Source organism: Mytilus edulis, chromosome 10 (assembly GCF_963676685.1).
Source record: "Mytilus edulis chromosome 10, xbMytEdul2.2, whole genome shotgun sequence".
NCBI classification, from domain to species: domain Eukaryota; kingdom Metazoa; phylum Mollusca; class Bivalvia; order Mytilida; family Mytilidae; genus Mytilus; species Mytilus edulis.
In genome coordinates this window covers 28,326,101-28,339,110 of record NC_092353.1, presented here as the reverse complement: position 1 = coordinate 28,339,110, position 13,010 = coordinate 28,326,101, and the positions used below count along the sequence as shown (strand labels likewise).

Sequence of the window (13,010 nt, the reverse complement as noted above, 5' to 3'; positions counted from 1 at the left end):
TGTAACAGTGTCTGAAAGTACGCCGTCTCGTTTAAATTTATTTGTTTGTTTTTGGTGTAATTTCCGGGATTCAATGCGCAAGATTGTATGGAGGCGCTCGTTGGTGGTGAGCTATTCAGGGTAGGAAAGTTCTTGGCATGATTGGTTGTAAAGATGGTTATAACTAGTTTGTGAATTTAAATGTTTATGAGACGCTTCATCGTGTAATAGATCCATCAATTTCAATGAACTACTGTGGAGAATATTATTCCATCTATCCATAAATCTGATAGATTTTTCACCGGTGGTAAGGTGTGAAGCTTTCAAAAAAAGCCCCATCGGAACAATACCCTGAGACAGATAAGTTTTTAAATTTGATACGTGATGTTCGGTTTCAGCTATTTTAAGAGATAAAGCTCGAAGCTTTTTAAAGAAAGACATAGTATTCCTGGTGTGTCTAAACTACACCGCAAAAAATGTTTGGACTCAGTGGTATCGAATATCCGGTACGGTGACGGAACATTATTAGACAGAGAAAAGATACGTTTCTGTTTATTTATTTGTTATTTTTATGATATCAAAGAATATGTACACATATATATAACTATTTTCTACTGTTCGATATTTTCAGATCTGTATTGCAAGCCCACAGACAAACATCATTATCAATCTCCTTTGAGTTGTTATCCTAAACATTGCACCAAGAGCATTCCCTACAGCCAGGCCATACGAATAAAAAGGATATGCTCCATCAACGATATTGCAAAAAAAAAAAAAAAAAAGAACAACAAGAACTTCGCGGTCACCTAAAACAGCGGGGCTACAAATTAAAAACATTGATAAAGGTTTTTTCTCGTGTTAACACCATCAGACGAGATGATCTTTTACAATACAAAGACAAAAAGGTTAACAAGAGGGTGCCTTTTGTGTTGACTTACCATCCAAAATTTGACAACTTATCGCACTCAATCCGCGAAAATTGGAAAGAAATCGAAAATCAACCTAAACTATCCAAGATCCAACTGTACTGGCTTTTTGTAGGCCCACTTTGAAAAGTCTTACAGACTTGCTGGTGAGAGCGGATGTATCCTCTAAAGTAGGTTCTTCGTATGTGGGCTCTTGCAAGTCAGTGGCGGATCCAGAAATTTTCATAAGTGGGGGCCCACTGACTGACCTAAGAGGGGGCCCGCTCCAGTCACGCTTCAATGATTCCCTATATAAGCAACCAATTTTTTTTCCAAAAAGGGGGGGGCCCGGGCCCCCTGCCCCCCCCCCCCCCCTAAATCCGCCTCTGGTAGTGTGAACGCAGTGGATCGGTTTAGACCGATTGAGATCGTTATGATTAAAGATAATGTGAACGCTTAATGGTTTTATTTAGATCGATTCAAATTAGATCGATTAAAAAAAATAATGCTAGTGTGAACGGGGTCTTAGACATGAAAAAAAAATGGTTAAGCTGAAAATTACGAAAATGAGCACACATGTGTCAATTTAATTTTGTAAATATTTTTAAATAAAATTGAGGGCTGTAACTATTTATAGTTTTTGTTTGAAGTTCAGATTACGCCCATTTATACACAAGGAAGTATATAAATGTCCGACATTTTGATGATATAAATGGCGTTTTCCAAGTCCTTACCGAAAGGGCAGATCCCAGTAAGATGTCAGCTCTGTGAGGGTGGGCAAAAAATAGAATGGAAATGTAATGACTGTAACCTGTTGATTTGTGATCGGTGTAAAGATAAAGTTCATCTAAAGATTGCAAAGGACCATAAGATTGTTAACATCAGGGAGATAGGAGAAGTTGAAAACTCGTGGGACAGTTTCACCTTTAGTGATTTCAAATGCCAAGATCATCCCAACCAATCGTGCAGTCTTTACTGTGTTACCTGCAGTAAGGTTATCTGTCTGAAATGTATTGTCAAGGTCCATAATGGACATACCTTTGTGGATGAAGAGGAATTTCATGATAAAAAGGAGATATTGAAAGGAAAACAGAAGAAAGTTCAGAATAATGTGAGCAAATTAATATCTGAAAAAGAGAAGATTTTGACCCCTGAAGAAAATGAAAATCCAAAACTGATACAGATAAAGCAGAATATTCTAGAACAAAAGAAAAAGCTATTCAAGGCAGTGGAACAATATTCAGACATTATTATAAAAGAAACTTACCAGCACTTCAGAACCTTGAAACAAGAAGAAGAAATCGAAATTGATAAAAAGATTCAAACCATGAATGTGAAGACTGAGACGTTGGAAAGTATTGTCAAATCTAGAGATTTTATTAAGTTCTTCAGTAATTTTGATAAACTCAACTTTTCGTTAAATGAAGATATGTCGCAAGAAACCATGAACGTTTCTTCTCTTCCAAACTTTATAGCTGGTGAATTTACAGTGTGTAATTTTGGAACTCTAGAAGGCAGTAGAAGATTTAGAGATGACGATTCCGCTATTGAAGTTAGAGTAACACATCAGTGGATCACCGAGTTAATGTATATTCATTGCATTTTAAGATGTCCTGATGACACTATATGGATAGGCGACAGTTCAAATAAAATGGTTCAACATATAAAACTTGAAAAAGACAAGGTTACGGTGTTATCGTCTTACAACACTCCTATTTTTGGCATAGTTGACATGTCTGGAAATATTCTTTTATCAACTGGCGAAACTAAATTGAAATTGATCAATGACAAAACAAAGAAAATAACTAACTCCGTTTTCAATATTGCACCATTCATTTCAAGGGATCTTCACATCTCTAAGGACAAGAGAGTTATAATAACAGCTAGATCTCCAGGGCCTGCATTCACTTCTACAAGAAGGGGTGTTGTCATTGTGATGGATCAAGCAGGAAATCGTCTGAATGAATATGAACATGATAGTAACAACAAACGTCTATTTACAGTTCCTTATAAGGTATCAAGTACAAACAATGGTAATATATGTGTTGTGGATAGATTAGATGGTGAGTGTAGAACAAGAGTGGTTGTAATAGACAAGGACGGATATACAAAAGGAATTTATACTGGTCAGCATATTAATACAAGTGACAAACCCTCTGATTTTCAAGGTATAACTACTACACCATCGGGTAACATGTTTGTAACAGATTGGGCGAATAAAGAAGTCCATATCTTGAACATTGATGGAGACTTTATATCATACTGTAGTGTATCTGACTTTGGAATTAAACGGCCGTTTTCTCTGTTTGCTCTCTCGCCATCACCACGTTTCTTTATTGGTTGTACAAGTAGTGGCGATGACCCAGAACCTCTCAGTGCCAAACTTTACGAGCTGGAATATTCTGGCATATAGAGGGAAGACGGTATCAAATATATTGTGAACAATTACAAAGTTATAATTTTCCATGAACCTTTAAGACATTGAGATATATTCACATAAAAAAATGTCAGCTATGTTGAGTTTAGAATGAAGAATAGTATTTATAATGGCCTGCCATTAGCTAGTTATATTATACAGGACGACTATTATGAATAATAAATAAAGGCAACAGTAGTATACCGCTATTCAAAACTCGTAATTCAAGTCTATGGACAAAAAACAAAATAGGGGTAACAAACAAAAACTGAGGGAAACGCATTAAACATAAGAGGAGAAAAACGACACAACATTAAAATGTAACACACAGAGAAACGGACTAAGTATTAGACAAAATCCGATGAGAATAACAAATATAACATCAAAACCAAATACATGAATTTTGGATAGAAAAGTACCGTGACACGTCTTATAGTAATGTGAATTCACACTCAAATATAAGAGAAAATAAACTACACAACGTTGAAATGTAACACGCACAGAAACGAACTTTAATATAACAAGAGTGCATACGCTGAAATGTCTCGCTTTCTTCACTAATCATTGATATTATTTTGATAGACCTAAATATAAAGCTTTATTACAACTGGCACATAAACTCAACATTAACCAAGAAAACATTGATCAATGAACCATGAAAATGAGGTCAAGGTCAGATGAACCATGCCAGGCAGACATGTACAGCTAACAATTCTTCAATACAACAAATATAGTTGACTTATTGCTTATAAATTAAGAAAAACAGACCAAAACACAAACACTTAAGAGTCATTCTCTGTAAGCATCAAAGGATTTCAAAGAAAACGAGAAATGCATACTCATGGATATCCTTTATTTTCATATAATGGGTTAGTAATGGTGCACTGACAACAAAAATAATAATCATTTCAAAATTTGAAGTGTTGGTTGCCATGGAAACAAGTTGCTCTGATTTTGGTTGAAAACCGCCAAAAATGCTCGATGAAAACTCCATTTTTACCCTTTTTTACCGCTTATTTTTTAATAGACTGGACACATCTGTCCCCAGTTTTTCTTTTGCTATCAAACTATTATCTATTAGTGTTTCAAAATACATTTGAAAGTTTGGAAAGTTCTTTTATCTAAAGTAAAAATTTTGAAATTCAAAATTTGATGTTTTTCCAAAAATCAAGATTTGCAAAAAATCACAAAATAACCCATTTTTATGGCTTCAAATTTTTTTTTCCCAGATTTTTTGGCATACACGAAGATCATCATTATAAAATGTTGCATCTGATGCATTCTTCACAAAAATATCTCAGAGGGTATATTTTTATTTTTTTTTAAATTTTGTTTGAAAAAAGGTCACTTTTGAATTTTTGGATTTTTTTTTTTTTTTATTTTAGGAAAAAAACTCAAGGCATAAAAGTTCTTATTGCAATCCTTATCATATTAAATGATTAGTTATGATCAAATAATAACATGAAAATAAACTACACACATTCTGATACCTTACATACATGTAGTCAATGAAAAAAACATATTTAGATGTAAATATCATGTTTTTATACGAAAAATGACAACAACAAAAAAAAAATCTTCGAATGATCTTGTCTGTTGGCTTTTTTCATATAATCCCTGATTAGACAACTGAAATCTACATTTTGTATGCAATTTGGTACTCATGAATAATTTGGTTTACAATTTGGCTATCTGCTAACTTGCATTATTAATTGTGCTATTGACAACTGATCTTTTTCGAATAATGTATACATTTGTTGATCCAAATACTATACTAGGCTTAAATCCAACATAGTAAGATTTAGATATTGTAGTTTTTATTCAGAGAAATATTTTTAATTTCTACAAATTTGATACAGCAATGATTATAATAAGATAAAAAGTAAATCAAGCAAAGAATGAATAATGGATAACTATGTAATGTGAAACGATAAAACAATTTTTATTAGATATGACTGTATTACTATCTTGGAGTTTTAAATAGAAAGACTTGGGTTCATTTTTTTATTGGGACAAGGGGTAAGGTGGTTCTTTTTGTTATATGATAAAATGCCAGACAGTTTGTTGATTGAATTAATTGAAACAAACATTATCACTATATGATAATTATAATTAGTTATCAAAGGTACCAGGATTGGAATTTTGTACGCCAGACGTGTTTCGTCTACATAAGACTCATCAGTGACACTCATATCAAAATAGTTATAAAGCTAAACAAGTAAAAAGTTGAAGAGCATTGAGGATCCAAAATTCCAAAAAGTAAAAACAAGATGCTCTCAAAAGCATGTATCGCTCACCTGACTCTTTTTATGTTTTTGAAATCATATAAAAAAGCTACAAAGTAACACTTGGCCAGCACCTCAATAGGAAAGAACATTTAGCAATGGACCTTGAAAATGAGGTCAAGGTCGAATAAAACCTGCGTAACAGACATATAGATCATAAAATATTTTCATACACCAAAAATAGTTGACCTAATGCATAAAGTATTAGAAAAATAGACCAAAACTCAAAAACTTAACTTTGACCACTGAACCATGAAAATGAGGTCAAGGTCAGATGACACCTGTCAGCTAGACATGTACACCTTACAATCATTCCATACACCAAATATAGTAGACCTATTGCATATAGTATAAGAAAAACAGACCAAAACCCAAAACTTAACTATAACCACTGAACCATGAAAATGAGGTCAAGGTCAGATGACACCTGTCAGTTGGACATGTACACCTTACAGTCCTTCCATACACATAATAATCGAGACCTATTGCTTATAGTATCTGAGATATGGACTTGACCACCAAAACTTAACCTTGTTCACTGATCCATGAAATGAGGTCAAGGTCAAGTGAAAACTGTCTGACGGGCATAAGAACCTTGCAAAGTACGCACATACCAAATATAGTTATCCAATTACTTATAATAAGAGAGAATTTAACATTACAAAAAATCTTAACTTTTTTTTTAAGTAGTCACTGAACCATGAAAATGAGGTCAAGGACATTGGACATGTGACTGACGGAAAGTTCGTAACATGAGGCATCTATATACAAAGTATGAAGCATCCAGGTCTTCTACCTTCTAAAACTTAAAGCTTTTAAGAAGTTAGCTAACGCCGCCGCCGGATCACTATCCCTATGTCGAGCTTTCTCGTTGCAGGCTCGACAACAATGGCCATATTCCCGACTTGGTGGATATAAATAGACATTTCTTCATCACTGAATTGTACAGCATGTTGAAGGGATTTATACTAGCTGTATTATCGAGTGATACGATGCTTTTTGTCCGCAATTTGCTTTTTGTTCGCTTTTGCTTTTTGTCCGATAATTTTGCTTTTTGTCCGACACTTTTGCTTTTTGTCCGTTGCCTTTTGTCCGTTTTGCTTTTTGTCCGATAATTTTGCTTTTTGTCCGACACTTTTGCTTTTTGTCCGTTGCTTTTTGTCCGTTTTGCTTTTTGTCCGATAATTTTGCTTTTTGTCCGACACTTTTGCTTTTTGTCCGTTGCTTTTGGTCCGTTTTGCTTTTTGTCCGCTGATTTTGCTTTAATATGTCCGATATAAAAACGTGTATATTTTTGCAGGTTTTATTTTGAACTTCGAAAAATCATCATTAGGGTATCTTATTTAAAAAGAAATATGCCTGATTTATACCTCGCCTACCAACCAAGATGGCCAACATGACTGAAATAGAACATACGGGGTAAAATTAAAGTTTTGTCTATTATTCTGAAAACCATTAAAAAGAGAGAAAATCTGACAGCAGGATGTTGAGCTCTACCAATTGTCAAAACTGTCAGATGACGTCCAAAATTGGTTTCCATTCTTTAACTATAGTTCGCCCCAAACCAATGTTATGGAACTTAAACGCAATGCTTATTACCACACATCCCAGATCAAGTTTGAATCTTGATGGCGTCACTTTTACTGCTCTAGAGTTTGGAAATGGAAAAACTGCTGAACTTTTTATATCCGTTCTTTAACTGCAGTTTGCCTTAAAAAATGGCATGGAACTTATATGCAATGAGTATACCACAAAACACAGGTCAAGTATGAATTTTGATGACCTCACTTTTCCTCTTATGCCCTATATAAATGGGGAAAATACTGACTTTATCGTTTGTGTTTCTTAACTTAATATAAAAAAGAAGTATGGTATGATTGCCAATGAGACAGCTCTCCACATGAGACTGAATGACACAGGAATTAATGAAACAATAGGTCACCGTACGGCCTTCAACAATGAGCAAAGCCCATACCGCATAGTCAGCTATAAAAGGCCTCGAAATGACAATGTAAAACAGTTCAAACGAGAAAACTAACGGCCTCAAGCAAATTTTATGAAACTTATACACAATACTTATTACAACAGAAGTTAGATCAAGAACAAATGTGGGTAGTGTCACTTTTGTCGTTATCAAGTTATGTCCCTTTCTAAAGTAATATGCGAGCGGGGGCATTATCTGTGTCCCATGGACTCATTTCCCACTTTAATATAGGATTAATTGCCCTAAAATGACAAATTGTTTTGCCTACTATCTTGAAAATTATAATAGATACAGAAAAACTTAATGGTGATCAGCAAGGTCAGTTCTACAAATGAGACAACATGATCGACTATTTTTTTTTGGGGGGGGGGGGGGGGGGAGGGAGGGCTTTTTTTTTACCTTATATCCTGGATTGTAAATAACAAGAAAGCTTAAGGTCTAATTTTAAATCATTGTAACAAAATTCAACTGATAAATATTAATATTTTTACACACGTAGATTTTATTTGTTTGTTTTTTAATGTTTTTAAATTGGCATTTTTAGGGGACATAGTGCATTTTCTGAAAGAATATACATGAACTTTTGCTATCTTAAATTTTAGCAGGAAAAAACGAACGGTGACCCTATTGTATCTATTGATATTCTCAAAGCATTTTCTTAAAGCTATCTTCTCGCATTTTGTTTTCAATTCTATAATTTAGATTAGCTTCTGATCACATAATGCTGTTTTTCTCCGTATAATTCATACAAATACCGCGCTGAAGTACGTCCACTATTCATTTTCCATTATTCAAAATTCAATAATGAATAATGAAATAGTTCATTATTCACTTTTCAACGTTAAGTGTTGAATAATGAAAAATGAAACAGTTTAAATTTCAGTATTCAAATTGAAAAGTGAATAATGAAATAGGATTATATTTTTTGACTGTGACAATATACATATCCCGTATTTCATAATTCGTCATTTTCGTATGATACAATTTTGTAAGAAATGAATCAAAACACTATGTGAAATAATGCTGGATCTTTTTAATTTATTTATTTTGTTTCGAAGGATAAACTAGTGGGTTTTCCTAACTATTTTTAACAGAAATTCCTTGGTTTAATGTATGGACAACCTGAATACCAAAATACATGTTCATATAAAAATTAAAATACTAAACATTGTCTTTTTTATTTTCACAAGATCTTTGCTTAATCTTAATCCTCTGATTATAGATATATTATGTCGATTGTGCCGCAATGACCATTAGAGGGGTTACGGAGATTTAAATGCCAAAATACGCGTGAAATTAAGAAATAGCCAATTTTGAATAATGAAATGGATATTTTGAATAATGGAATGGACTGCTGCGACCCTTCAGCCCCTAATAACAGATATACCTTATGACTCATTCGAAAGCTTAACGTATTGCTACCTTATACGTCATTCAAAAGCGTACCAACAGAGAAACAAGAGGTATATAGCCTATAGCTATACAAAGAGGAATAAAATGGTATATAAATATTGACCATTAGAGGGGTTACGGAGGACGTAATTGCCAAAATACGCGTATTTTTTTTTTTTTTTTTTGTAAAATACTTCGTGTAGAAAAAAAAGCTTTTGTAAACAATTATTTACATTAATTTCCGAACCTATGGCCAGTCTAGCTATGAAAATACGGAGAGTCAAACAGTAAATAGGCCATACAACATGTAAAAAACAATCTTTATGTTCTTATTAACCGTAGTTGAAGGCTAAATTAGTACTCAGTTGTCTAAAAATGAATGTTATTGCACTATAACTTTCATATCCACAGGGGCCAAAATACGAAACCAAACTCCTTACTGTGTATTGCTACCTTATACGTTATTCAAAAGCGTTCCAACAGAGAAACAAGAGGTATATAGCGTATAGCTATACAAAGAGGAATAAAATGGTTATGAACAGTATGTCCCGCAAGGACCATTAGAGGTGCCAAAACACACGTTGTTAAAAACAGTTTTGTTACTCTATCAAGGTTTCAAATGGTGTATTAAGGTTTCTTGAATTAGAAGCTGACTGGTTGCAGCAGTCCATTCCATTATTCAAAATAAGCTATGTCTTTTAATAGTCACATGTATTTCGATATTTAGGTCCTTCGTTTCTCCTCTAATAGGCGACGAGGAACACACTGACTATATACCTTTTGCTCCTCTATTAATAAGCTTTCGAATGAGGTATAAGGTATAAGTGTAAATAGGGGTTGAAGGGCCGCAGCAGCCATTCTATTATTTAAATTATCCATTTCATTATTCAAAATTGGCTATTTCTTAATTTTCACGCGTATTTTGGTCCTCTCCGTAACCCCTCTAATGGTCATTGCTGTACAATTAGCATGTCATATCTATAATCAAGGTCCAGTGAAAATAATAAAAGACAACGTAAAGTATTTGAATTTTTATATATTTATGGTATTCAGGTCGTCCATACATTAAACCAAGAAATTTCTGTTAAAAATAGTTAGGGAAACCCTCTAGTTTTTCCTCCGAAACTAGATAAATAAACAAAGTTTAAAATTTCAAAGAGTGTTTGGATTTTTTTGTCAGATATTAATTTGAATATTTGTAAGATCAAAATTACGAATTCTGTAATACGGGATATAGTGTCACAGTCAAAAAATATTATTCTATTTCATTATTCACAGGGGCGTAGCTAGGTATTCATTCAACTGTAGGCACAAATCGGCAGGGGGTCTGGGGGCCGCTTAAGGCCCCCAGCAGGTCCAGGGCAGAGCCCTGGTAGGGGGTTAAGGGGGGGGGGGGGCAAAGCCCCCCGACGGAAAACAGATTTCAGCGTTTTGGCTGCAAAATGTTTTGCACAAAAATATTAAATTTTCTCACTGGTTATTTAATCATGATAATTATAATATACATGATGAAAAGTTCGAAGAATTATGAATAATTTACCATAACATCTGAATGGTGAATTAAATAACGCAGTACAATTGGAAAATCAAATATTAAAAAAAAATATTTACAATATGTACTGCTCAGCATAGATCCGCGTATCCCTTTAATTAAGCAGTACACCCTGTTTGGTATTTTCAAAACTATTCCGTTATGATCGATATATACTTAATTGATAGTACATATTGACGATCCTTCATTAAAAAAAATAGGCACGTGCACGTAAACACTGATATTACTATATAATAACACTATCCTTTTAGCTAGAAAGACATCAACCATCAATCTTTTGATTCTTAAACCTTCACCCTAGCCACACAAACACATACACACATAGTCGATGCCTAATGTTCTGTTCTGTTCATACTAACGTAACAAAATTCAAGAAATTCGTATTTCTTTATATCCCGCTCTACTGTAAAATCCCTACCTGCTTAGGAATTTGAATAATTGTGGTCATTACACGTAGATCTGAGAGTACTCAAAATTACTGGAAGCTAGTTGATAGATTGATTTTTTTTAAACATCCAGTGTAAAATATTTATGCAAGTTTACAACAAAAAAACCAAATCGATTATTTACAATAAACACAACAGAGAGCTTAGTCCTGTAATAGGTGTTGTACAGGACGAAGGTCTGGAAATTTGAAAATGCCATGCATTGGAAAATGAGGGATTATTGGATAGGAGCAGAAACTTTGCCTTTCAGTAGACCAACTACGAACTTCCCAACGAGTGGCATTCTCTCTACAACTAGGCATAAGATTAAATGTCCCCATTCTGACCAGACGTGACTACGTATTTATACATCCTGCACAGCCAAACGGACGACGAACATTGGCAAGTCGGGTGAAGACAAAGTGGAAAGCTAGTTGAAAACTAACAACAACTAATTAAAAATTCATGTGTCTAAGTTGAGGTTCATTCAAGTTTTTGTTGATAGAATTGAAATGATCTGAACCAAAGTTCTAGTTTATAGTTTCTATAGATAGATAGATAGATAATTTTATTAACCAATCATGGTGCCCAAAATTTGAGCTATACAATCAAATGAATTACAAAATAAAGCACAGAAAATGATTAGAATGATTAAAGTACATTTAAACAAAAAAACACTGCAAATGTTTGCACCTGTCCTAAGTCAGGAATCTGATGTACAGTAGTTGTCGTTTGTTTATGTAATATATACGTGTTTCTCGTTTCTCGTTTTGTTAATATAGATTAGACCGTTGGTTTTCCCGTTTGAATGGTTTTACACTAGTAATTTTGGGGCCCTTTATAGCTTGTTATTCGGTGTGAGCTAAGGCTCCGTGTTGAAGGCCGTACTTTAACCTATAATGGTTTACTTTTTAAATTGTTATTTGTATGGAGAGTTGTCTCATTGGCACTCACACCACATCTTCCTATATCTACATGAATACACATTTACACTAATTAACCTGATATAAACCAAGTTATTGACAACATAGTTGTTATGGGTGCCACTGTGACCTGGAGAAATTACATAAATCTTTATAGTTCTAGGTCTATGGGAGACAACTCCTATATAAGGTACACACATAAAAAAAACCATTCAATTCTATCCAATATTCCATTCACTAAGGACGAGAGACTAGTGTACACATGACATTCGATAATTAGAGTTGTGACAACTTCACTGGAGTTGATCTACATATAACGTTGTTTATTATTTTTTTTTTAAGAAAAAAATAAATATTTGTGAAAAAAATATGTGTAGGCACGTGCCTAAAGTGCCTAACGGCAGCTACACCGTGAATTTCACTTTACAACTTGAATAATGAAACAAAAACTAATTCACTATTCATTATTCATCACTTAACGTATAGTGATTAATAAAATAAAATATTTCATTATTCATTATTGAATTTTGAATAATGGAAAATGAATAATGGACGTACTTCAGCGCTGTCATACAAATTGTGTCATTTTGTCACAACCTGTAGCTTGCGAAAAATGCTCGGTGACCTATCATATTTATTAAATTTTGAACATTTATTTACACAGTTCATATATACATTTTTGTACTACGTTTTGGCACATTCTAGCATTTTTAATCTAAACTTCCATACCACCTTAAAGAAGATTTTCATCTTTTTTTAAGTTTTGTCATATATTATAGAAAATTATTATAGATTAAGATACACTTTAAATCACAAAAATGATCAGCAAGTCAAGATCTACTAACAAGTCAAATGTTGTCGACAAAGTTAAGTAGACTGTGAATCTTTATAGAAGTAATTGCACTTAAATGAGGATTTTTTTTTATCCTCTTTTGTGTTTTGAGCAAAACTAAACAAGAAAAAAAGAATCGAAACAGCACATGATCAGCAATACAAGATCAACAAAACAGATTTTGTCATGAATTATATTCTTGTGTATAATGTTGGAGAGTGTCCTTTGTTGAATATGCACATAGACCCAGATGATCACAAAGGCTATTTGGAGCTTCTAGTTTATTTTTATTAGAACTATGCATAGTTGGTTAAACA

General features: G+C 33.5%; 1 protein-coding gene across 1 annotated transcript; it reads left to right on the top strand.

Annotated features, from left to right (window-relative positions):
• The first annotated feature begins 1,557 nt into the window (after positions 1-1,557).
• LOC139490790 (E3 ubiquitin-protein ligase TRIM71-like) lies at positions 1,558-3,498 on the top strand. Its single transcript, XM_071277775.1, has one exon. It carries the CDS (start codon positions 1,597-1,599, stop codon positions 3,295-3,297), a length of 1,701 nt encoding a protein of 566 aa, XP_071133876.1. The 5' UTR covers positions 1,558-1,596; the 3' UTR covers positions 3,298-3,498.
• Positions 3,499-13,010: the final 9,512 nt, after the last annotated feature.

Coding starts and splice junctions, on each gene's coding strand:
- LOC139490790 (XM_071277775.1), top strand. CDS start 1,597: ATGGCGTTTTCCAAGTCCTTACCGAAAGGGCAGATCCCAGTAAGATGT.